A 27025-nucleotide genomic window follows, 5' to 3' on the forward strand; every position below is an offset into this window, starting at 1 on the left:
TCTTTTCTCCCTCTACACTGCCCCAATTGGTCAGACCATCAGCAGATTTGGCTTTCAGTACCATCTTTATGCTGATGACACACAGCTATACACCTCCTCCCCTGAGCTCACCCCCGCTGTACTACAGAACACAAGTGACTGCCTGACTGCAGTTTGCAATGTCATGTCTGCTCTCTATCTGAAACTTAACCTTTCCAAAACTGAACTTCTGCTTTTCCCTCCATCTCCCAACCTTCTTAAACCTGACATCTCCCTCTCTGTGTGTGGCACAACGATAAGTCCTAGGCCGCAGGCCCGCTGTCTGGGGGTTATACTTGACACTGATCTCTCCTTCACCTCCCACATACAATCTCTTGCCCGCTCCTGCCGCTTGCACCTCAAGAACATCTCTAGAATCCGCCCCTTTCTCACTATGGAAACGACAAAAACCCTCACCGTGGCCCTGATCCACTCTCGCTTGGACTACTGTAACTCTCTATTAATTGGTCTCCCCCTAACTAGACTCTCTCCTCTACAGTCAATCCTTAATGCAGCAGCCAGGGTCACCTATCTGGCTAACCGCTACTCGGATGCCTCTGCTCTGTGCCAGTCATTGCACTGGCTGCCCATATATCATAGGATCCAATTCAAACTGCTTGTTCTCACCCACAAAGCTCTCCACAGTGCAGCACCCCCCTACATCTCCAACCTCCTCTCTGTCTATCAGTCCACCCGTTCTCTACGCTCTGCAAGCGACTTTCGACTAACATCCACACTAATTCGAACCTCCCACTCCCGGATCCAAGACTTCTTCCGAGCTGCACCAACCCTCTGGAACGCTCTACCCCAAGAAGTTAGGACAAATCACAACTTACTCAGCTTCAGACGCACCCTAAAGACGCATCTTTTTAGGGCGGCCTATCACACTCCCTAATCAGATTCGATTCACATAGTCCCTCTACAACCTCTCACAACATAGCTCCACATCAAACTCCATGGCACCCAAAGGCATCTCAAGGCTCGGGCCCACTGGTCCAGGAAACCATTATCCAGCCCCATTTCCGTGAGATGGTTGGATTGTCATTGTAAATAAGCACTTGAACCTTGCCTCTCCCCCCATCTCATTGTAGATTGTAAGCTCTCACGAGCAGGGTTGTATCTCTATAACTGTTACTTGTTTGTATATGATCCTCCTGAATTGTAAAGCGCTACGGAATATGTTGGCGCTATAGAAATAAAGATTATTATTATTATTATTATTATTACTAGAGGCTGTGATTTTTGCAAAAGGAGGGTCTACAAAATATTAATGTCACTTTTATGTTGAGGTGCCCATACTTTTGCATCGGTCAAATTTTGTTTAAATGCGGATTGCACATTTTCTGTTAGTACAATAAACCTCATTTCAATCCAGAAATATTACTCAGTCCATCAGTTATTAGATATATGAAACTGAAATAGCTGTTGCAAAAACCAAAATTGTTATAAAGATAAAAGGTTAACATTAATAGGGGTGCCCAAACTTTTTCATATGACTGTACACCCATTCTTATTCAATTGTCTATCTCCCTTTTACCCGTCTTTCTTGGTCACTTTCAGGAGTCAGTCTTGAATTATCGATTGGAGCCTCTGGGCACAGTTAAAGGTTTTACAGCAGACGTTGGAGCAAGTGGCGTATTCTGTCCAACCCACATGACATTGCCGGTCAGAGTTTCTTTCTTCAGTGTTTCAGAGGACAATGCCCCTTCCCCTTACATGGTAAGACTGCTTTTTTTTTTTTTCCCCTCATGTTGCATATTTTGTCTAAAACTACAATGATTATATTGGGGTGGTTTTTTTTACCCTGAACAGGTAAGTTTTGTGACCTGATGCTTAGAAATTTTATGGAAACTGAGTATATGGCTATTGAGTTTTGAGCTATGTTTTTTCGTTTTTTTTGTTTTGTTTTTTTTTGTACTTTAAGTATTTGGAAACCTTATTGTGTAACTTCAATAACAAAGCATGTGGGGGAAAAGTCTACTAAATACAATCCACGGTCCAAGAAAAGTGATGGTCTCATGCAAATAATATATTGCAAATAAATAAAATGCAAAATGATTATAAAAAAAAACAAAAGCTAAACTGAATCCACACAGATGGAATGGTAAGACCTCCTGGATACATAAAGGTCTAGAACAGGTTCTGAAATCAAATTATAATATGCAGATTTTTTTATACATAAGAGAATAGAGATTCTGGCAATGAGCAATGCTGTCTGTTCTTTTTATTCTATGATGTAACCTTATGTAGTATAATCTTCAATAAAATGAGTTAGAAAAAAATGGGAATCTGACATCTGCTGCATGCTGTCCAGTTTGTATGGAGTCAGCCAGGTATGCTTGACTCTGAAACACTGGGGAGAAACATGCTTTTAATAGCTGTGCTGTAGACTACTCTGACAGGTGGGTCCCCCAAAGCTTGTCCTTGCCTATGTGCACGTATGAAAGGAAAGCTGGAGGGATATGAGCCCAAAAGGGTGCTATCCAGACATCCGCATTAATTGGTGATGTCATAGTGCTCTCTTGGTATTGTGAGAAATAACAACACTTTTTATAGGCACAAGATATAAATCCAGTTGCTGCCGCTGCGTCGGGAGGGGGGTGGGGTGGGAAAGAGTCCAAACTGGAGGTCGGTTGTAGGAGATATTGGTGTGCTGGTCAGTATGCAATAAAAGATATCCAAGAAATACATGGCATAATGAATGATAGCGGTTTTATGCTCAACGCGTTTTGAAGTATCTAGGACTTCATCAGGAGAAGCCACAGAAAAACTTGCTGAGGTTACTCCTGATGAAGTGCTAGGTACTTCGAAACTTAGAATAAAACCGCTATCATCCCTTATACCCTGGAGTGCTTTGATCTCTTATTGCATATTGAGCAGTAGCGCCGTACCTAATCTCCAACCAATCTCTGTGCGCTTATAGGCAGAAACCTGTCAATCCTGAACAGCTGGCGGGGGAGAAGCTATTGGGACATGCCTGCCCTACTAGTCTACAGCATGGCTCAGTGACTGACTATTGACGTAGAGTTTCAGAGTCAAACCTACTATTTTTCTAAGTAATACCCTGCTGAGTTCAAACAGACAGTGCCTGATGAGTGCTGCCCAGTCCATATTCAGCATGTATCGGCTGCCAGGGGCTATTATTTAATCATTCTGGTCATACTCTGGCCTATTTTCCTATAGGATGTCTGTGTAAACAATCATGTAATCCTATTTTCTTTGTCGCTCCATTGGGAGACCCAGACAATTGACAATTGGGTGTATAGGCTATGCCTCCGGAGGCCGCACAAAGTATTACACTCAAAAGTGTTAAGCCCCTCCCCTTCTGCCTATACACCCCCCGTGCTCCCACGGGCTTCTCAGTTTTTTGCTTTGTGCGAAGGAGGCAGACATGCACGCATAGCTCCACAGATTAGTCAGCAGCAGCTGCTGACTATGTCGGATGGAAGAAAAGAGGGCCCTTAACAGGGCCCCCAGCATGCTCCCTTCTCACCCCACTCTTGTCGGCGGTGTTGTTAAGGTTGAGGTATCCATTGCGGGTACGGAGGCTGGAGCCCACATGCTGTTTTCCTTCCCCATCCCCCTTAGGGCTCTGGGTGAAGTGGGATCCTATCGGTCTCCAGGCACTGAGACCGTGCTCCATCCACAGCTCCTGAGGACTCTGCTGGATAGGAGCCGAGTATCGTTCAGGGACATGGCCCTGCTACTTTGAGGTACTCTGTGTCCCCGTGGGGACTGCGCACAGCGACACTCCAGCATTGCTGGGTGTGCTAGTGCACCGGGGACCGCGGCGCTGACCGCGTTTGTGCCATTACACACTGCAGCATCGCTGAGTGTGTTACTGTATGGGGACTACCGCGTCGACCGCCGCTGCCATTGTTATCACTGCGGCGCGGCTGGGACTGTTAGTGCGCCGGGGACTTCCACGCAGACCGCGCTTATACGGCGGCCGCGCTTATAACTCGAGTCCCCGGCTTTTGGGCCTAGTCTCTTTTTCTTCCCGCCCCCAGCCCTGCCAGTCAGGGGAAGGGCGGGACGCTGTACAGCACGGCAGCACTGAGGGCTGGAGCATGCTTTGCATACTCCACCCCCCTCACTGTGCACAGTGGGGCACCAGTTCCCGCACTTTCTGGGTCACGCCCACGGCTCCCTCCTCTCCTCAGGACGCCGGCAGCCATTCCTGTCAGCTCCTCGGACGCTGCAGAGGGGAGACAAGCTCTGGGGGACCCAGGCAGGGATTCTGGTGGCCACACAACCGCTTTAAGCGGGCGGTAAGCAGCACCTCAGGTGCTGGCCCCACTTGGTGCAGAAGTGTAATTATAGTTTATATGTTTACAGGCTATACTTTACACTGTATGGTGCACAGTTGATTTCTAGCTATATACCCTGTTGTGTTGCTCAAAGGAGACAACAGCATGGCGCCCACAAGAAGCAGGGGTGCCAAAACACAGGCTTACTATGCTGCCTGCGCCGCATGTACAACCTCGCTACCGGCAGGTTCCACTGACCCTCATTGTGTGCACTGCTCGGCCCCTGTGGCACTTACTCAGCCGGAGCCTCTGCTAAGGGGGGCCCAGGGGGAACAACCAGCTAACACTGTCCAGGTGACAGGGACGGAGTTTGCAGTTTTTACTGAAAGACTTTCTGAGACTATGGCTAAGATACTAGAAGCTTTGCAGTCCAGACCGGTATCTCAGACCAGGGGCACTGTGGAATCAGTGCCCCCTGGTTCCCCTCAGTTGGAACAACAATGTTCCCCCGGGGTGTCTCATAGATCCCAGGGTGAGGTCTCTAACACGGACCGCAGCCCCAGACCGCCTAAGCGAGCTCGCTGGGAAATCCCCTCGACCTCATCACATTGTTCAGGGTCTCAGAGGGATGACTCTCTGTATGATGAAGCGGAGGTAGCTGATCAGGATTCTGAGCCTGAGGCCGCTCTCAACCTTGATACTCCTGATGGTGACGCCATAGTGAATGATCTTATCGCGTCCATACATCAAATGTTGGATATTTCTCCCTCGGCTCCTCCAGCGGAGGAGTCAGCCTCTCAGCAGGAGAAATTCCGTTTCAGGTTCCCCAAGCGTACAACGAGTATGTTTCTGGATCACTCCGATTTCAGAGAGGCAGTCCAGAAACAGAGTTTGTCCAGATAAGCGTTTTTCCAAGCGCCTTAAGGATACACGTTATCCCTTCCCCCCTGACGTGGTCAAGGGCTGGACTCAGTGTCCCAAGGTGGATCCTCCAATCTCCAGACTGGCGGCTAGATCCTTAGTTGCAGTTGAAGATGGGGCTTCGCTCAAGGATGCCACTGACAGACAGATGGAGCTCTGGTTGAAATCCATCTATGAAGCTATCGGCGCGTCTTTTGCTCCAGCATTCGCAGCCGTATGGGCACTCCAAGCTATCTCAGCGGGTCAAGCGCAAATTGACGCACTCACACGTACGTCTGCGCCGCAAGTGGCGTCCATAACTTCTCAAACGTCGGCATTTGCGTCCTACGCTATTAATGCTGTCCTGGACTCTGCGAGCCGTACGGCGGTTGCAGCCGACAATTCGGTGGCAATACGCAGGGCCTTGTGGCTACGGGAATGGAAGGCAGATTCGGCTTCCAAAAAGTCCTTAACCGGTTTGCCATTTTCTGGCGACCGTTTGTTTGGTGAGAGGCTGGATGAGATCATCAAACAATCCAAGGGAAAGGAAACATCCTTACCCCAGGCCAAACCAAAATTACCCCAACAGAGGAGGGGACAGTCGAGGTTTCGGTCCTTTCGAAGTGCGGGCAGGTCCCAATTCTCCTCGTACAAAAGGCCTCAGAAGGATCAGAGGAACTCCGATCCATGGCGGTCTAAGTCACGCCCTAAAAAGACCGCTGGAGGTGCCGCTACCAAGGCGGCTTCCTCATGACGTACGGCCTCCTCACACCGCATCCTCGGTCGGTGGCAGGCTCTCCCGCTTTTCCGACATTTGGCTGCCACAGGTAAAAGACCATTGGGTGAGAGACATCCTGTCTCACGGTTACAGGATAGAGTTCAGCTCTCGTCCTCCGACTCGATTTTTCAGAACATCTCCGCCTCCCGAGCGAGCCGATGCTCTTCTGCAGGCGCTGGGCACTCTGAAGGCAGAAGGAGTGGTGGTCCCCGTTCCTCTTCAGCAACAGGGTCACGGTTTTTACTCCAACCTGTTTGTGGTTCCAAAGAAGGACGGGTCTTTCCGTCCTGTCCTGGACCTAAAACTGCTCAACAAACACGTAAAGACCAGGCGGTTCCGGATGGAATCCCTCCGCTCCGTCATCGCCTCAATGTCCCAAGGAGATTTCCTTGCATCGATCGATATCAAAGATGCTTATCTCCACGTACCGATTGCTCCAGAGCATCAGCGCTTCCTGCGCTTCGCCATAGGAGACGAACACCTTCAGTTCGTGGCACTGCCGTTCGGCCTGGCGACAGCCCCACGGGTTTTCACCAAGGTCATGGCTGCAGTAGTGGCGGTCCTCCACTCTCAGGGTCACTCGGTGATCCCTTACTTAGACGATCTGCTGGTCAAGGCTCCCTCTCAAGAGGCATGCCAGCACAGCCTCACCGCTGCTCTGGAGACTCTCCAGAGTTTCGGGTGGATCATCAATTTTCCAAAGTCAAATCTGACACCGGCCCAATCGCTGACATATCTTGGCATGGAGTTTCATACCCTCTCAGCGATAGTGAAGCTTCCGCTGAACAAGCAGCGTTCACTACAGACGGGGGTGCAATCTCTCCTTCAGGGTCAGTCACACCCCTTGAGGCGCCTCATGCACTTCCTGGGGAAGATGGTGGCAGCAATGGAGGCAGTCCCTTTCGCGCAGTTTCACCTGCGTCCTATTCAATGGGATATCCTACGCAAATGGGACAGGAAGCCGACGTCCCTCGACAGGAGCGTCTCCCTCTCTCAGGCAACCAAAGCTTCCCTTCGGTGGTGGCTTCATCCCACTTCATTATCGAAGGGGAAATCCTTCCTACCCCCATCCTGGGCGGTGGTCACGACGGACGCGAGCCTGTCAGGGTGGGGAGCAGTTTTTCTCCACCACAGGGCTCAGGGTACGTGGACTCGGCAAGAGTCATCACTTCAGATCAATGTTCTGGAGATCAGGGCAGTGTATCTGGCCCTAAAAGCGTTCCAGCAGTGGCTGGAAGGCAAGCAGATCCGAATTCAGTCGGACAACTCCACAGCGGTGGCTTACATCAACCACCAAGGAGGAACACGCAGTCGGCAAGCCTTCCAGGAAGTCCGGCGGATTTTGATGTGGGTGGAAGCCACGGCCTCCACCATCTCCGCAGTTCACATCCCGGGCGTGGAAAACTGGGAAGCGGATTTTCTCAGTCGCCAGGGCATGGACGCAGGGGAATGGTCCCTTCACCCGGACGTGTTTCGGGAGATCTGTTGCCGCTGGGGGATGCCGGACGTCGACCTAATGGCGTCCCGGCACAACAACAAGGTCACGGCATTCATGGCACGTTCTCACGATCACAGAGCTCTGGCGGCAGACGCCTTAGTTCAGGATTGGTCGCAGTTTCAACTCCCTTATGTGTTTCCTCCGCTGGCACTGTTGCCCAGAGTGTTACGCAAGATCAGGGCCGACTGCCGCCGCGCCATCCTCGTCGCTCCAGACTGGCCGAGGAGGTCGTGGTACCCGGATCTGTGGCATCTCACGGTCGGCCAACCGTGGGCACTACCAGACCGACCAGACTTGCTGTCTCAAGGGCCGTTTTTCCATCTGAATTCTGCGGCCCTCAACCTGACTGTGTGGCCATTGAGTCCTGGATCTTAGCGTCTTCAGGATTATCTCAAGAGGTCATTGCCACTATGAGACAGGCTAGGAAACCAACGTCCGCCAAGATCTACCACAGGACGTGGAAAATATTCCTGTCGTGGTGCTCTGATCAGGGTTTTTCTCCCTGGCCATTTGCCTTGCCCACTTTTCTGTCCTTTCTTCAGTCCGGATTGGAAAAGGGTTTGTCGCTTGGCTCCCTTAAGGGACAAGTCTCTGCGCTCTCTGTGTTTTTTCAGAAGCGCTTGGCCAGACTTCCACAGGTACTCACGTTCCTGCAGGGGGTTTGTCACATCGTCCCTCCTTACAAACGTCCGTTGGAACCCTGGGATCTGAACAGGGTGCTGATGGTTCTTCAGAAACCACCGTTCGAGCCAATGAGGGATACAGTCAGGGCCAGAAATATTTGGACAGTGACACAAGTTTTGTTATTTTAGCTGTTTACAAAAACATGTTCAGAAATACAATTATATATATAATATGGGCTGAAAGTGCACACTCCCAGCTGCAATATGAGAGTTTTCACATCCAAATCGGAGAAAGGGTTTAGGAATCATAGCTCTGTAATGCATAGCCTCCTCTTTTTCAAGGGACCAAAAGTAATTGGACAAGGGACTCTAAGGGCTGCAATTAACTCTGAAGGCGTCTCCCTCGTTAACCTGTAATCAATGAAGTAGTTAAAAGGTCTGGGGTTGATTACAGGTGTGTGGTTTTGCATTTGGAAGCTGTTGCTGTGACCAGACAACATGCGGTCTAAGGAACTCTCAATTGAGGTGAAGCAGAACATCCTGAGGCTGGAAAAAAAAGAAAAAATCCATCAGAGAGATAGCAGACATGCTTGGAGTAGCAAAATCAACAGTCGGGTACATTCTGAGAAAAAAGGAATTGACTGGTGAGCTTGGGAACTCAAAAAGGCCTGGGCATCCACGGATGACAACAGTGGTGGATGATCGCCGCATACTTTCTTTGGTGAAGAAGAACCCGTTCACAACATCAACTGAAGTCCAGAACACTCTCAGTGAAGTAGGTGTATCTGTCTCTAAGTCAACAGTAAAGAGAAGACTCCATGAAAGTAAATACAAAGGGTTCACATCTAGATGCAAACCATTCATCAATTCCAAAAATAGACAGGCCAGAGTTAAATTTGCTGAAAAACACCTCATGAAGCCAGCTCAGTTCTGGAAAAGTATTCTATGGACAGATGAGACAAAGATCAACCTGTACCAGAATGATGGGAAGAAAAAAGTTTGGAGAAGAAAGGGAACGGCACATGATCCAAGGCACACCACATCCTCTGTAAAACATGGTGGAGGCAACGTGATGGCATGGGCATGCATGGCTTTCAATGGCACTGGGTCACTTGTGTTTATTGATGACATAACCGCAGACAAGAGTAGCCGGATGAATTCTGAAGTGTACCGGGATATACTTTCAGCCCAGATTCAGCCAAATGCCGCAAAGTTGATCGGACGGCGCTTCATAGTACAGATGGACAATGACCCCAAGCATACAGCCAAAGCTACCCAGGAGTTCATGAGTGCAAAAAAGTGGAACATTCTGCAATGGCCAAGTCAATCACCAGATCTTAACCCAATTGAGCATGCATTTCATTTGCTCAAATCCAGACTTAAGACGGAAAGACCCACAAACAAGCAAGACCTGAAGGCTGCGGCTGTAAAGGCCTGGCAAAGCATTAAGAAGGAGGAAACCCAGCGTTTGGTGATGTCCATGGGTTCCAGACTTAAGGCAGTGATTGCCTCCAAAGGATTCGCAACAAAATATTGAAAATAAAAATATTTTGTTTGGGTTTGGTTTATTTGTTCAATTACTTTTGACCTCCTAAAATGTGGAGTGTTTGTAAAGAAATGTGTACAATTCCTACAATTTCTATCAGATATTTTTGTTCAAACCTTCATATTAAACGTTACAATCTGCACTTGAATTCTGTTGTAGAGATTTCATTTCAAATCCAATGTGGTGGCATGCAGAGCCCAACTCGCGAAAATTGTGTCACTGTCCAAATATTTCTGGACCTAACTGTATTTCTCTCGCACGCCTTTCGCAGAAAGTGGTTTTCCTAGTAGCAGTCACTTCACTTCGGAGAGTGTCTGAGCTAGCAGCATTGTCATGCAAAGCCCCTTTCCTGGTGTTTCACCAGGACAAGGTGGTTCTGCGTCCGGTTCCGGAATTTCTCCCTAAGGTGGTATCCCCTTTTCATCTCAATCAGGATATCTCCTTACCATCTTTTTTCCCTCATCCAATTCACCAATGTGAAAAGGATTTGCACTTGTTAGATCTGGTGAGAGCACTCAGACTCTACATTTCTCGTACGGCGCCCCTGCGCCGCTCGGATGCACTCTGTCCTTGTCGCTGGCCAGCGTAAAGGGTCACAGGCTTCCAAATCAACCCTGGCTCGGTGGATCAAGGAACCAATTCTCGAAGCTTACCGTTCAGCTGGGCTTCCGGTTCCCTCAGGGCTGAAGGCCCATTCTACCAGAGCCGTGGGTGCGTCCTGGGCTTTGAGGCACCAGGCTACGGCTCAGCAGGTGTGTCAGGCGGCTACCTGGTCGAGCCTGCACACTTTCACGAAACACTATCAGGTGCATACCTATGCTTCGGCGGATGCCAGCCTAGGTAGGCGAGTCCTTCAGGCGGCGGTTGCCCACCTGTAGGACGGAGCCGTTACGGCTCTATTATGAGGTATTATTTACCCACCCAGGGACTGCTTTTGGACGTCCCAATTGTCTGGGTCTCCCAATGGAGCGACAAAGAAGAAGGGAATTTTGTTTACTTACCGTAAATTCCTTTTCTTCTAGCTCCAATTGGGAGACCCAGCACCCGCCCCTGTTTTTTTGTGTACACATGTTGTTCATGTTGAATGGTTTCAGTTCTCCGATATTCCTTCGGATTGAATTTACTTTAAACCAGTTTATAATTTTTTCCTCCTTCTTGCTTTTGCACCAAAACTGAGGAGCCCGTGGGAGCACGGGGGGTGTATAGGCAGAAGGGGAGGGGCTTTACACTTTTAGTGTAATACTTTGTGCGGCCTCCGGAGGCATAGCCTATACACCCAATTGTCAATTGTCTGGGTCTCAATTGTCTGGGTCTCCCAATTGGAGCTAGAAAAAAAGGAATTTACGGTAAGTAAACAAAATTCCCTTCTTTATCGACTCTGGATTAGCTCCACACATGGGCGTGTGTAACTTTTTCACTAGGATTCCACAATCTCAATATCTCTAAGGAAACATGTCACATTATAGTCCCAAGAATTCTGACGTAGACAACATTTTGTTATTATCAGTATTAGATATGTTTTTTTTCACTCTTAGAAATATCTTGGGACTTCTCTACAATCGTGTGTGGGATTTGTTTTGCTTTTTTTTTTTTTTGTTTTTCTGCCCTCAGAGACCACAGTAGAGCCCATTTTTTATAGTGACGTTATCTGCTGTGTGAAATGTGCCCTTATGATTTTGAGATTTATCTAGCTCTTCCTAATTTATTTTATTTATTTCTATGTCTTAGGGTAACATCACACTGGAATCTCTTGGCAAAAGGGGATATCGCATACCTCCTTCTGGAACAATTCAAGTGGTATGTAGAGTTGTATACATTATCCATACTGATTTTGTCTAAGCTGTGCTAGCAAAACAATCTGTAAATGGCCACCTTAAACCCTTATTATTGGCGTCTGCAGTAGCTAAGATGAACCTCAGTTGAACCTGCTTCTTTTCGGTAGATGAATAGTATGCTTGATATGCATGGGTTGATCCAGCCTGCAGGAGATACGTCAATGCATGGAAAAGGCTGATGAGGCTCCAAATGTACCTAACAAAGTCCAATCATAGTTTAAACTTGTTTATTGAACAGCCAAGAAAGTTTACAGGTACAGAACAGAGACATATGAGGTGCGCACACCTAACAGTACAGCAAGCCAGTCAGTCAAGCCAGATAAGCACGTGTTACCATATAGTCTAATGACCATACATTGCAGAGTCCTTATGACATTAAAGCTGGTGGTGCTGCCTGATTATTGTACCTGAGACACACAAACTATACAAGAAAAAACATTAAACAATTATTGTCCATTTTTGCTGATGGGTACCAACCCAAAATACTCAGTCATACTCAGTCCGCAATCCTTTGTACATTCAGCTCCGCTAAGAACACAGGAACGATAAAACTAATTAATTAGTCAGTGTCAAGGGGGAGGAGTTCCACATTTTAGTGAATTTCTCCGGACACCCTCTATTTTGGTACACTGTTTGCTCATAGGGAAGCATTACATTTACTAACTATCCACGCTCGCACCATAGGGGAGAGCTGCCCATCTACCATAAGGCTATAAGCTTTCTGGCCGTAAATAGAAATTCACGGAAGAAAAGTCTGTGGTGATGTGACCATATCCCTTCGTCCAAAACGCCAAACAAACAGAGAAGCGGGTCGAGGAGTATAGGGAAGAGGGCTAGGGAGGATAGAACTGAGACCGCCTCTCTCTAAAAAGAGAGGCAATCTCTGGGCATCCCCAAATCATATGGATAAAATTCCTGGCACCGCAAACAATTTGCAGTTGCCCGATGAGGCATTTTGAATAGTCTCAGTGGGGGTTAAATATGCCTGGTGCACTATGTACAGTTGGATCATTTTGTTGTTGATTGAGAGCGAGACCTTAGTTGGGAACTCTAGAATTTCTTCCCAGTCTTCCTCTTGTATGTTTGGAACTAGTGTTTCCCATTTTCCCCTGACTATTAGTGGCTGAGATTAATTTCCTACCGATAATAAGTGTACAGAGATTAGATTAGTCCCTTGGGCCCCTGTGAGCACAGAATCCCTATTAAAGGGAAAGAGGATTTTAAGACAGCCCCTGACTTATTCCGTATAGGACGTTGGATCGCTGTTCTGAGCTGAAGATACCTAAAAAAGTGACACCGAATTTAAACTGAGTTTGGTCAAAAGATAAAATGTTCTGTTCAAAAATATCATTGAGCGCAAGAACGCAGTGTGAACTCCAAAATGCGGACGACAGGTGATTCAGCAGTGTGGGTATGTACGCATTGTTCCATAAGGGCATTTCAGCAATAGTGTCTGAAAACCGCACAATCCTCTTGGTCTGCCTCCAAACCTGTCGTGCCAGTCAGAGGAGTGGTAAGATTTTGGAATAACCTAATTTCTTTGTCGCTCCATTGGGAGACCCAGACAATTGGGTGTATAGCTACTGCCTCCGGAGGCCACACAAAGTATTACACTTTAAAAAGTGTAACCCCTCCCCTCTGCCTATACACCCTCCCGTGCATCACGGGCCCATCAGTTTTTTGCTTTGTGTTGAAGGAGGCAGACATGCACACAATGCTCCACATTTTAGTCAGCAGCAGCTGCTGACTATTTCGGATGGAAGAAAAGAGGGCCCCTAAGGGCCCCCGGCATGCTCCCTTCTCACCCCACTGAGTCGGCGGTGTTGTTAAGGTTTAGGTACCCATTGCGGGTACAGAGGCTGGAGCCCACATGCCGTTTTCCTTCCCCATCCCTTAGGGGCTCTGGGTGAAGTGGGATCCTAACCGGTCATCCAGGCACTGGGACCGGGCTCCCTCCGCAGCCCCTGGTGGTATCTGCCGGACAGGAGACTGAGTATCCTCAGGGACAAGGCCCTGCAACTACAGGTACTCTGTGTCCCCTTTTGGGACGGTGCATGGAGCACCTGGGCCTCAGACGCTGCAGCGCCTGCAGTGTTGTTTTTTTGTCCGGGACTACCGCGCCGACCGTGCCTGCTTGCCGGCCGCGGTTTCTACTTTAGTCCCCGGCTTTTGCGGCCTAGTACATTAAACGCCCGCCCCCGGGCCTGCCAGTCAGGGGCAAGGGCGGGACGGTCGGTCTGACGCCGACAGTGAGGGCTGGAGCACACATTGCTGTCCTCCTCCCCCCTCACTAATCCCTATGGGGCACCAGTTCCCGCACTTTTGTAAGTTACGCCCACGGCTCCCTCCTCCCCTGTGAACGCCGACAGCCATGTTTTAACACATCCTGCCGGTGGAGGACTTCTGGCTGCAGCTCTGGGAGACCCGAGGCAGGGAATCTGGTGGCCACACACCGCTGGAGCGGTTGGTAAGCCACACCGGTTACCGGTGCTGGTACCCCTAGGGTGCTGAACTGTATATAGATACATTATATTGGTATACTTTTTCCGGTTCAGCTATACTGTTCACTTGTGGCTATATACCCTCAGTGATCACGCTCCTGGGAGACAACAGCATGTCGTTCACAAGGAGCAAGGGGGCCAAGGCACAGGGTTATTTTGCTACTTGTACCTCTTGTGCGGCTATGTTACCTGCAGGTTCCACCTACCCTCACTGTGAGCAATGCTCGGCCCCTGTGGCACTCGCTCAGCCGGGGCCTGAGGCACTAGGGGGTCCCTCGGCCCAGGTAGAACTGCCGGCACCCCCTGTCCAGATGGCAGGGACAGAGTTTGCTGTTTTAGCCGACAAACTCTGAGTCGCTTTCTCATTCCATGACTCAGTCTATGGATAAATGGTCTGCTAAGTTTCTAGAGGTTTTGCAGTCCAGACCGGCCCTTACACAGGCCCCGGGCACTGCAGGATCACCCCCAGGCACCTCTCGGTCTGCGACTAAGCGTGTTCCTGGTGTGGCCTCTAGTTATTACGTGCAGGACTCCGGCACGCACCGCAGTCCCAGACCAGCTAAGCGGGCTCGCTTAGAATCTTCCCCGACTTCATCACGCAGTTCGGGGTCTCAGCTTGAGGATTCTCTAGAGGAGGAGGCGGAGGTCGCAGCTCAGGACTCTGACCCTGATGTTGCTCTCAATCTGGATACACCTGAAGGGGACGCCATAGTAAATGACCTTATAGCGCCCATCAACCAGGTGCTAGATCTGTCTCCCCCAACTCCGCCTACAGAGGATTCGGCTTCACAACAGGAGAAACACCAGTTTAGGTTTCCTAAACGTACCCGGAGTGCTTTCTTCGATCACTCTAACTTTAGAGATGCTGTCCAGAAGCACAGGGCTTTCCCGGACAAGCGATTTACTAAACGCCTTAATGACACACGTTACCCCTTCCCCTCTGACGTGGTTAAGGGTTGGGCTCAGTGTCCCAAGGTGGATCCTCCAGTCTCTAGACTGGCGGCCAGATCCGTAGTAGCAGTGGCTGACGGTGCATCGCTCAAGGATGCCACGGACAGGCAGATAGAGCTCCTACTGAAATCCATCTATGAAGCCATAGGCGCGTCTTTTGCCCCAGCCTTTGCAGCTGTGTGGGCACTCCAGGCTATCTCAGCTTGTCTGTCTGAGATTAATGCGGTCACCCGTACCGCTGCGCCACAAGTAACATCTTTGACTTCTCAGGCGTCAGTATTTGCATCCTACGCCATGAATGCTGTCCTGGACTCGGCTAGCCGTACAGGGGTAGCATCCGCCAATTCTGTGGCTGTACGCAGAGCCATGTGGCTACGCGAATGGAAGGCAGACTCTGCTTCCAAAAAGTTCTTGACCGGTTTGCCTTTTTCTGGCGACCGACTGTTTGGCGAGCGATTGGATGAAATTATTAAGCAATCCAAGGGAAAGGACTCGTCCTTACCCCAACCCAAACCAAACAGACCTCAGCAACGGAAAGTTCAAGCGAGGTTTCGGTCCTTTCGGCCCTCAGCCAGATCCCAACCCTCCTCGTCCAACAGGCCACAGAAGAGCCAGAGGAACTCTTCTGCATGGCGGTCTAAGTCACGTCCTCCAAAGACCACCGGAGGCACCGTCTCCAAGGCGGCCTCCTCATGACTTTCGGCCGCCCCAAACCGCATCCTCGGTCGGTGGCAGGCCCTCCCGCTTTTGCGACGCCTGGTGGCCACATGTCCAAGACCGATGGGTGAGAGACATTCTGTCTCACGGTTACAGGATAGAGTTCAGCTCTCGTCCTCCGACTCGTTTTTTCAGAACATCTCCGCCCCCCCGAGCGGACCGTTGCGCTTTCTTCGGCGCTCCATTGGGAGACCCAGACGATTGGGTGTATAGCTACTGCCTCCGGAGGCCACACAAAGCATTACACTAAAAAGTGTAAGGCCCCTCCCCTTCTGGCTATACACCCCCCGTGGGATCACGGGCTGCTCAGTTTTCAAGCTTTGTGCGAAGGAGGTCAGACATCCACGCATAGCTCCACTGATTAGTCAGCAGCAGCTGCTGACTATGTCGGATGGAAGAAAAGAGGGCCCATACTAGGGCCCCCAGCATGCTCCCTTCTCACCCCACTCTGTGTCGGCGGTGTTTGTTAAGGTTGAGGTACCCATTGCAGGTACCGAGGCTGGAGCCCACATGCTGCTTTCCTTCCCCATCCCCCTGAAGGGCTCTGGGGAAGTGGGATCTTACCGGCCTCCAGACTCTGAGGCCGGGCTCCATCCACAGACCCGGAGATCCTGCTGGATACGGAGCTGAGTACCGTCAGGGACAAGGCCCTGCAACATTCAGGTACTCTGTGTCCCCGTACAGACAGGCACAGACACACGCCAGAGTTGCTGGGTGTGCTAGTGCGCCGGGGACAGTAGCGCTGCGCGCCTGGGTCTTATTCACTACAGCTTAGCTGAGTGACTTTCTGTGTTGGGAACTACCGCGCCGACCGCCCCTGGAGCGGCGGCGCGGCTGAGACTTGTAGTGCGCCGTGGACTCGCGCTGACCGTGCTTTTACGACGGCAGCGCTCATAAATCTAGTCCCCGGCTTTTGCGGCCTAGCTCCGTTTCGTTCCCGCCCCCAACCCTGTCAATCACGGAAGGGGAGAGACGCTGTACAATCAGTCAGCGCCGAGGGCTGGAGTCTTATTTACATACTCCAGCCCTCTCACTCGGCACAGTGGGACGCCAGTTTCCCGCTCTTGTCTGCAGCACGCCCACGGCCCGCCCCTCTTCACAGGACGCTGGCAGCCATTCCTGCATGCAGTCTGAGCTGGAGAACGGACATAGCCCTGGGAGACCCAGACAAGGGATTCTGGCGACCACACACCCGCTGTTAAGCGGGCGGTAAGCAGCACAAAAGTGCTGACCCCACTAGTGCCACAGTGTTATTTAGTGTACTTTTTGTCTGTACCTATATATTGCACTGTACGGTCGCTTCTTGGCTTATACCCCATTGCTCTGAGGAGACAACAGCATGTCATCCGCAAAAAGCAAGGGTACCAAGGCACAGGCTTTATATGCTGATTGTACCGCATGTGGGGCTGATCTACCGGCAGGTTCCACTGACCCCCATTGTGTGCAATGTTCGGTCCCTGTGCCACTTCGTCAGCCGGAGTCTATGGTGGTAGTGGCCCAGGCAGAGACGCCTGTGAACCCTGCCCCAGTAACGGGGACAGAGTTTGCAGTTTTTGCTGATAAGATGTCTGTGACTATGACAAAAATTCTTGAAACTTTGCAGTCCAGGCCGGTCACTCAGACCATGGACACTGTTGATGCAATGTTTCCCGGTCCCCCTCAGTTGGAACTAGTCCAGGCTACAAGGGGGTCTCAGGCATCACAGGCTGAAGGCTCTGACTCGGACGACAGTCCCAGGCAGCCTAAGCGAGCTCGCTGGGAAAGACCCTCGACGTCCTCACACTGGTCAGGGTCTCAGCGAGAGGCTTCTTTGTATGATGAGGCAGAGGTAGCTGATCAGGAGCCTAATCCTGAGACCGCTCTCAATCTGGATACTCCTGATGGTGACGCTATGGTAAATGATCTTATAGCGGCCATCAATAGACTGTTGGATATTTCTCCCCCAGCCCCTTCAGCAGAGGAGGCAGCTGCACAGCAGGAGAAATTCCATTTCAGGTATCCCAAGCGTAAATTGAGTACTTTTCTGGACCACTCTGACTTCAGAGAAGCAGTCCAGAAACACCATACTTATCCAGACAAGCGTTTCTCCAAACGTCTTAAGGATACACGTTATCCCTTTCCCCCTAATGTGGTCAAACGCTGGACCCAGTGTCCAAAAGTGGACCCCCCAATCTCCAGGCTTGCGGCTAGGTCCATAGTTGCAGTGGAAGATGGGGCTTCACTAAAAGATGCCAATGACAGACAGATGGACCTTTGGTTGAAATCTGTCTATGAAGCTATCGGCGCGTCGTTTGCTCCAGCATTCGCGGCCGTGTGGGCACTCCAAGCTATTTCAGCTGGTCTGGAGCAGGTGGACTCTCTCATACGTCCATCAGTGCCGCAAGTGGCGTCCTTAACCTCGCAAATGTCTGCGTTTGCGACTTACGCTATCAATGCGGTCCTAGACTCCACGAGCCGTACCTCAATGGCGTCCGCCAACTCTGTGGTTTTGCGCAGAGCCTTGTGGTTAAAGGAATGGAAAGCAGATTCTGCTTCCAAAAAATGCTTAACCAGTTTGCCATTATCTGGTGACAGACTGTTTGGTGAGCAATTGGCTGAAATTATTAAACAGTCCAAGGGTAAGGATTCTTCCTTACCCCAGCCCAGATCAAGCAAACCTCAACAGAGGAGAGGACAGTCGAGGTTTCGGTCCTTTCGAGGCTCGGGCAGGGCTCAATTCTCCTCGTCCAAGGGGACTCAGAAGGAGCAGAGGAGCTCAGATTCCTGGCGGGCTCACTCACGCCCAAAGAAAGCAACAGGAGGAACCGCTTCCAAGGCGGCTGCCTCATGACTTTCGGCCTCCTCCCTCCGCATCATCGGTCGGTGGCAGACTCTCCCGCTTTTGCGACATTTGGCTGCCACAGGTCAAGGACCGGTGGGTAACAGACGTTTTGTCTCACGGGTACAGGATAGAGTTCAGTTCTCGTCCTCCGCCTCGGTTCTTCAGAACTTCCCCACATCCCGACCGAACCGATGCCCTTCTGCATGCGGTATGCTCTCTAAGGGCAGAAGGAGTGGTGATCCCTGTTCCTCTTCAGGAACGAGGTCAAGGTTTTTACTCCAATCTGTTTGTGGTGCCAAAAAAGGACGGCTCGTTCCGTCCTGTTCTGGACCTAAAACTGCTCAACAAGCACGTAAAAATCAGGCGGTTCCGGATGGAATCCCTCCGCTCCGTCATTGCCTCAATGTCTCAAGGAGATTTTCTAGCATCAATAGACATCAAAGATGCTTATCTCCACGTGCCGATTGCTCCAGAGCACCAGCGTTTTCTACGCTTCGTGATAGAAGACGACCATCTTCAGTTCGTAGCCCTGCCCTTCGGTCTGGCGACAGCCCCACGGGTTTTCACCAAGGTCATGGCAGCAGTGGTAGCAGTCTTGCACTCTCAGGGACACTCGGTGATCCCTTACTTAGACGATCTGCTTGTCAAGGCACCCTCTCAAGAGGCATGCCAACACAGCCTAAACGTTGCGCTGGAGACTCTCCAGACTTTTGGGTGGATCATCAACTTTTCAAAGTCAAACCTGTCACCGACACAATCACTGACATACCTTGGCATGGAGTTTCATACTCTCTCAGCGGTAGTGAAGCTTCCGCTGGACAAGCAGCGGTCACTACAGACAGGGGTGCAGTTTCTCCTTCAAGGTCAATCGCACCCCTTAAGACGCCTCATGCACTTCCTGGGGAAGATGGTGGCAGCAATGGAAGCAGTCCCGTTTGCCCAGTTTCATCTGCGCCCACTTCAATGGGACATTCTCCGCCAATGGGACGGGAGGTCGACGTCCTTAGACAAGAAAGTCCTCCTCTCCCAGACGGCCAAGGACTCGCTTCAGTGGTGGCTTCTTCCCACCTCATTATCACAGGGAAGGTCCTTCCTACCCCCTTCCTGGGAGGTGGTCACGACAGACGCGAGTCTGTCAGGGTGGGGAGCAGTTTTTCTCCACCACAGGGCTCAGGGTACGTGGACTCAGCAGGAGTCCACTCTTCAGATCAATGTTCTGGAAATCAGGGCAGTGTATCTGGCCCTACTGGCCTTCCAACAGTGGCTGGAAGGAAAGCAGATCCGAATTCAGTCGGACAACTCAACAGCGGTGGCATACATCAACCACCAAGGCGGGACACGCAGTCGGCAAGCCTTCCAGGAAGTCCGGCGGATTCGGCTGTGGGTGGAAGCCACGGCCTCCACCATATCCGCAGTTCACATCCCGGGCGTAGAAAACTGGGAAGCAGACTTTCTCAGTCGCCAGGGTATGGATGCAGGGGAATGGTCCCTTCACCCGGACGTGTTTCAGGAAATCTGTCGCCGCTGGGGAATGCCGGACGTCGACCTAATGGCGTCTCGGCACAACAACAAGGTTCCGGCCTTCATGGCGCGGTCTCGCGATCAAAGAGCTCTGGCGGCAGACGCCTTAGTGCAGGATTGGTCGCAGTTCCAGCTGCCCTATGTGTTTCCACCTCTGGCACTCTTGCCCAGAGTGCTACGCAAGATCAGGTCCGATTGCCGCCGCGTCATACTCATCGCCTCAGACTGGCCGAGAAGGTCGTGGTACCCGGATCTGTGGCATCTCACGGTCGGACAACCGTGGGCGCTGCCAGATCGACCAGACTTGCTGTCACAAGGGCCGTTTTTCCATCTGAATTCTTCGGCCCTGAACCTGACTGTGTGGCCATTGAGTCCTGGATCCTAGCGTCTTCAGGATTATCTCAAGGTGTTGTTGCCACCATGAGACAAGCTAGGAAGCCCACGTCTGCTAAGATCTACCACAGAACGTGGAAGATATTCTTATCCTGGTGCTCTGCTCAGGGAGTGTCCCCCTGGCCATTTGCATTGCCTACGTTTCTTTCCTTCCTGCAGTCTGGGTTGGAAAAAGGTTTGTCGCTCGGCTCCCTTAAAGGGCAAGTCTCAGCGCTATCTGTATTTTTTCAAAAGCGTCTAGCACGACTTCCTCAGGTACGCACGTTCCTGCAGGGGGTTCGTCACATCGTCCCTCCGTACAAACGGCCGTTAGACCCATGGGATCTGAACAGGGTACTAGTTGCTCTCCAGAAGCCGCCCTTCGAGCCTCTGAGGGATGTTTCACTTTCTCGACTCTCACAGAAAGTGGCCTTTCTAGTAGCGGTCACGTCTCTTCGGAGGGTGTCCGAACTGGCAGCGCTGTCATCTAAAGCTCCCTTCCTGGTGTTTCACCAGGACAAGGTAGTGCTGCGCCCGATCCCGGAGTTTCTCCCTAAGGTGGTATCCTCCTTTCATCTCAATCAGGATATTTCCTTACCTTCTCTTTGTACTCATCCAGTTCATCGGTATGAAAAGGATTTACATTTGTTAGATCTGGTGAGAGCACTCAGAATCTACATTTCCCGCACGGCGCCCCTGCGCCGCTCGGACGCACTCTTTGTCATTGTCGCTGGTCAGCGCAAAGGGTCGCAGGCTTCCAAATCCACCCTGGCTCGATGGATCAAGGAACCAATCCTTGAAGCCTACCGGTCTGCCGGGCTTCCGGTTCCTTCAGGGCTGAAGGCCCATTCTACCAGAGCCGTGGGTGCGTCCTGGGCATTACGACACCAGGCTACGGCTCAACAGGTGTGCCAGGCAGCTACCTGGTCGAGTCTGCACACTTTCACCAAACATTATCAGGTGCATACCTATGCCTCGGCGGACGCCAGCCTAGGTAGAAGAGTCCTACAGGCGGCGGTTGCCTCCTCGTAGGGAAGGGCTGTTTTTGCAGCTCTAACATGAGGTATTAATTTACCCACCCAGGGACTGCTTTTGGACGTCCCAATCGTCTGGGTCTCCCAATGGAGCGCCGAAGAAGAAGGGAATTTTGTTACTTACCGTAAATTCCTTTTCTTCTAGCTCCAATTGGGAGACCCAGCACCCGCCCTGTTTCCTTCGGGATTTTTGGTTTTTTCGGGTACACATGTTGTTCATGTTGAACGGTTTTCAGTTCTCCGATGTTCTTCGGATTGAATTTGTTTAAACCAGTTATTGGCTTTCCTCCTTCTTGCTTTGGCACTAAAACTGAGCAGCCCGTGATCCCACGGGGGGTGTATAGCCAGAAGGGGAGGGGCCTTACACTTTTTAGTGTAATGCTTTGTGTGGCCTCCGGAGGCAGTAGCTATACACCCAATCGTCTGGGTCTCCCAATTGGAGCTAGAAGAAAAGGAATTTACGGTAAGTAACAAAATTCCCTTCTTTTCAGGCGGTGGACACTCTGAAAACAGAAGGAGTGGTGATCCCCGTTCCCCTTCAGGAACGCGGTCGCGGTTTTTACTCCAATCTGTTCGTGGTGCCAAAAAAGGACGGCTCATTCCGTCCCGTTTTGGACCTCAAATTGCTCAACAGACATGTGACAACCAGGCGGTTTCGCATGGAATCCCTCCGATCTGTCATCGCTTCGATGTCCCAAGGAGACTTCCTAGCATCAATCGACATCAAAGATGCCTATCTCCATGTGCCGATCACTCAAGAGCATCAACGCTTCCTGCGTTTCGCCATCGGGGACGAACACCTTCAGTTTGTGGCACTGCCTTTCGGCCTGGCGACAGCCCCACGGGTCTTCACCAAGGTCATGGCATCCGTCGTAGCGATCCTACACTCTCAGGGCCACTCGGTGATCCCTTACCTAGACGATCTCCTAGTCAAGGCACCCTCACGGGTGGCTTGTCAACACAGTCTGACCGTTGCTCTGGAGACTCTCCAGAGGTTCGGGTGGATCATCAATTTTCCAAAGTCAAAATTGTCTCCGACCCAGTCACTGACGTACCTCGGGATGGAGTTTCATACTCTCTCAGCGATGGTCAAGCTGCCGCTGGACAAACAGCGGTCGCTGCAGACAGGGGTGCAATCCCTTCTTCGGGCCCAGTCGCACCCCTTGAGGCGCCTCATGCACTTCCTGGGGAAGATGGTGGCAGCAATGGAGGCAGTTCCATTTGCGCAATTTCATCTGCGTCCTCTCCAATGGGACATTCTCCGCAAATGGGACAAGAGGCCGACGTCCTTAGACAGGAACGTCTCTCTGTCTCTGGAAGCCAAGACCTCGCTTCAGTGGTGGCTTCTCCCCACTTCTCTGTCGAAAGGAAAATCCTTTCTGCCCCCATCCTGGGCTGTGGTCACGACGGACGCGAGCCTGTCAGGATGGGGAGCGGTTTTTCTCCACCACAAGGCTCAGGGAACCTGGACTCCGACAGAGTCCTCCCTTCAGATCAATGTTCTGGAGATAAGGGCAGTGTATCTAGCCCTCAAGGCGTTCCATCGGTGGCTCGAGGGCAGGCAGATCCGCATACAGTCGGACAACGCCACGGCGGTTGCGTACATCAACCACCAGGGCGGCACTCGCAGTCGTCAAGCCTTCCAAGAAGTCCGGCGGATTCTGCTGTGGGCGGAGGCCACAGCCTCCACCATTTCCGCGGTTCACATTCCGGGCGTAGAAAACTGGGAAGCAGACTTCCTCAGTCGCCAGGGCATGGACGCGGGGGAATGGTCTCTCCACCCGGACGTGTTTCAAGAGATCTGTTGCCGCTGGGGAACGCCGGACGTCGATCTCATGGCGTCTCGGCACAACAACAAGGTCCCGGCATTAATGGCACGGTCTCAGGACCACAGAGCTCTGGCGGCGGACGCCTTAGTTCAGGATTGGTCGCAGTTTCAACTGCCTTATGTATTCCCTCCTCTGGCAATGCTGCCCAGAGTGTTGCGCAAGATCAGGTCCGACTGCCGCCGCGCCATCCTCGTCGCTCCAGATTGGCCGAGGCGGTCGTGGTACCCGGATCTGTGGCATCTCACGGTGGGGCAACTGTGGGCGCTCCCAGACCGACCAGACTTGCTATCTCAAGGGCCATTTTTCCATCTGAATTCTGCGGCCCTCAACCTGACTGTGTGGCCATTGAGTCCTGGCTCTTAGCGTCCTCAGGGTTGTCTCAAGATGTCATTGCCACTATGAGACAGGCCAGGAAACCAACGTCAGCCAAGATCTATCACAGAACTTGGAGGATCTTCTTAGCTTGGTGCTCTGAGAGGGGGTTCATCCCCTGGCCGTTTGCCTTACCCAGGTTTCTTTCCTTCCTTCAATCGGGATTGGACAAGGGTTTGTCTCTCGGCTCTCGCAAAGGTCAAGTCTCGGCACTTTCCGTGTTTTTTCAAAAGCGTCTAGCCAGGCTTCCGCAGGTCCGCACGTTCCTGCAGGGAGTTTGCCACATAGTCCCACCTTACAAGCGTCCGCTGGAACCCTGGGATCTCAACATGGTTCTACGGGCTCTTCAAAAACCACCTTTTGAGCCGCTGCGGGATGTCTCTCTATCGTGTCTTTCGCAGAAGGTGGCATTTCTAGTGGCGGTTACTTCACTCCGTAGAGTGTCAGAGCTTGCAGCGCTGTCTTGCAAAGGCCCTTTCCTGGTATTTCACCAGGATAAGGTGGTTCTGCGTCCGGTCCCGGACTTTCTCCCTAAGGTGGTGTCCACTTTTCATCTCAATCAGGATATCTCCTTACCTTCATTTTGCCCTCATCCAATTCACCAATGTGAAAAGGATTTGCATTTGTTAGATCTAGTGAGAGCACTCCGGATCTACGTGTCTCGCACGGCGCCACTGCGCCGCTCTGATGCGCTCTTTGTCCTTGTCGCTGGCCAGCGTAAGGGGTCGCAGGCTTCCAAGTCAACCTTGGCTCGGTGGATCAAGGAACCGATTTTTGAAGCCTACCGTTCTTCTGGGCTTCCGATTCCTTCAGGGCTGAAAGCCCATTCTACCAGAGCCGTGGGTGCGTCCTGGGCATTGCGGCACCAAGCTACGGCTCAGCAGGTGTGTCAGGCGGCTACCTGGTCGAGTCTGCACACTTTCACGAAACACTATCAGGTGCATGCCTATGCTTCGGCAGATGCCAGCCTAGGTAGGCGAGTCCTTCAGGCGGCGGTTGCCCACCTGTAAGAGGGGGCCGTTGTTTCGGCTCTTTTTATCAAGGTATTCTTTTACCCACCCAGGGACTGCTTTTGGACGTTACAATTGTCTGGGTCTCCCAATGGAGCGACAAAGAAGAAGGGAATTTTGTTTACTTACCGTAAATTCCATTTCTTCTAGCTCCTATTGGGAGACCCAGCACCCGCCCCTGTTCCCTTCGGGCTGTTTGTTCTTTTGTGTACACATGTTGTTCATGTTGAATTGTTCTTTTGGTTCATGGTTTCAGTTCTCCGAACATCCTTCGGATTGAATTTACCTTAGACCAATTTATAAGTTTCCTCCTTCCTGCTTTGGCACCAAAACTGATGGGCCCGTGATGCACGGGAGGGTGTATAGGCAGAGGGGAGGGGTTACACTTTTTAAAGTGTAATACTTTGTGTGGCCTCCGGAGGCAGTAGCTATACACCCAATTGTCTGGGTCTCCCAATAGGAGCTAGAAGAAAAGGCATTTACGGTAAGTAAACAAAATTCCCTTCTTTTCCGACTCTAGAAACCCGAGTAAACATTTTGACCCCACCGCCTGTGTCCAATCGTAGTTTGACGTCCAGAACCCTGTGGTTTAAAATACAATAACAATAATCTTGTAAATCCATTAAATCTAGAAAGTTCAGATGTTTTGTTTTGTGTGTTGGTGGGTTTGGCAAACTAATGTATATGGCTAATGCCAGGAAATAATGAGGAATGGGCATGTTGGATTTCTGATAGTTGATTTTCCTCCGCTCTTTGAGAGCACATGCATGCTCATTAGAGCTCATCAGAGCAGTACACACATTTGTATAGAAGGTTCAGGTGGAATAGCTGTCACCCAAACCACTTAAGTTTGCTGCCACCTTAACAGTGCATTCAAATCTGCAGGAACTATTCAATAAGCTAGTTAGTAGCAAGAAAACTGATTCTACTGTGTTTTTTAACAAGGTAAAATACTTGTTCAAGTGTGTGCGTCTTATAGCCTAGAAGCGCTTCTTTTCATAGAGGAGTATGCAGACCTCACGTCCTGCCTGATTAGAGAGAGCTGCCATTTCTCCTCTTGCTCTGCACTGATCTATATGATGTGTGCAGAGCAGGAAAGGAAGCTCCTGGAACCTAAATGGAGGCTGCACGAGCTGAGAAGCTAAGGAACCTTCCACACAAGTAAAGCCCCCGTCACATTTAGCGACTTACCAGCGATCCCGAAAACGATGTGACCTGATAAGGATCACTGGTAAGTCGCTGGCAGGTCGCTGGTGAGATGTCACACAATCAGACCTTACCAACGACTCAGTAACGATACAGTCGTATATAGTATACAGTAGCAACCTGTATAATGATCTCTGCTGTCATTGGGACCCTGTCACACAGTTTCAAACATAGCGATGCATCCTGCCCAGCAGGACATCGCCTTTGAAGAAAATGGTCCAGGACATTCAGCAACGACCAGCGACCTCACAGCAGGGGCCAGGTTGTTGCTGGATGTCATGCATAACGAGATCGCTAGCGAGATCTCTGTTGCGTCACAAAAAACGTGACTCAGCAGCGATGTCGCTAGCGATGTCGCTTAGTGAGACGGGGCCTTAATTCAAGGACCTTTTAGGCCATATGACTTAACTCAAGGACCTTTTGGTCGACCATGACAAACTGAGTGGAACCTGTCGTCTTAAACCGCTGTATGGTCTTGGCCACCGTGCTGTAGCTCAGTTTCACGGTGTTGGCAATCTTCTTATAGCGTATGCCATCATTATATGGAGACACTATTCTGTTTTTCAGTTCCTCACAATTCTTTGCCATGAGGTGCCATGTTGAACTTCCAGTGACCAGTATGAGAGCGTGTGTGAGCGATAACACCAAATGTAACACACCTGCTCCTCATTCACACCTGAGACCTTGTAACCGTAATGAGTCACTTGACACCAGACTCCTAGTGGCCTATTATCTCCAAAATGAACAAAAGGTCATCCACTGAAATTTCAAAGCTTGGATCCTTCTCTTTCCTGACATAATCTTTTGTTTAACCTTATTGTTGTTTTTTACTTTTATATTAATGTCACACATCTAACATTAATCTCTTTGCATTTTAGACCTTATTTAATCCAAACAAGACTGTGGTGAAGATGTTTGTGGTGAAATACGACTTGCAAGAAATGCCACCCAATCACCAGACATTCCTGCGGCAGAGAACGTTTTCTGTTCCTGTGAAACGAGATAAGAAAGTGACAGTCCCCGAGAACATCATGAGGACAGAAGAGCGGACGCTGCGCTACCTCATCCACCTGAGGTAATGTCAACTTCCTCCTCAAAGTTGTTTAGCACCAGTTTACCCCATTTGGAAATTCAAATCTATTTTTAATTTATGCCTGCTTATTCGGTGCAATTAAAAGGAACTTGTCAGTAGGCTTTTTAACCCAAACTGATAAAATTTATGTGAGGACACAGAAATCCACAC

The 27025-nt window shown here is 50.7% G+C and overlaps 1 protein-coding gene across 2 annotated transcripts in view; it reads left to right on the forward strand.

Annotated features, from left to right (window-relative positions):
• The window catches only part of ATOSA (atos homolog A), a 70641-nt gene that overhangs the window by 27411 nt on the left and 16205 nt on the right, over positions 1–27025 (forward strand). For both annotated transcript variants that reach the window (XM_075345774.1, XM_075345775.1), the window contains exons 8-10: positions 1579–1737; positions 11342–11410; positions 26661–26857. In XM_075345774.1, the coding sequence (XP_075201889.1) occupies positions 1579–1737; positions 11342–11410; positions 26661–26857 (425 nt within the window). The remainder of the gene's footprint in view (positions 1–1578; positions 1738–11341; positions 11411–26660; positions 26858–27025) is intronic.

The sequence above is a fragment of the Anomaloglossus baeobatrachus genome, chromosome 4, assembly GCF_048569485.1.
Source record: "Anomaloglossus baeobatrachus isolate aAnoBae1 chromosome 4, aAnoBae1.hap1, whole genome shotgun sequence".
Taxonomy (NCBI): domain Eukaryota; kingdom Metazoa; phylum Chordata; class Amphibia; order Anura; family Aromobatidae; genus Anomaloglossus; species Anomaloglossus baeobatrachus.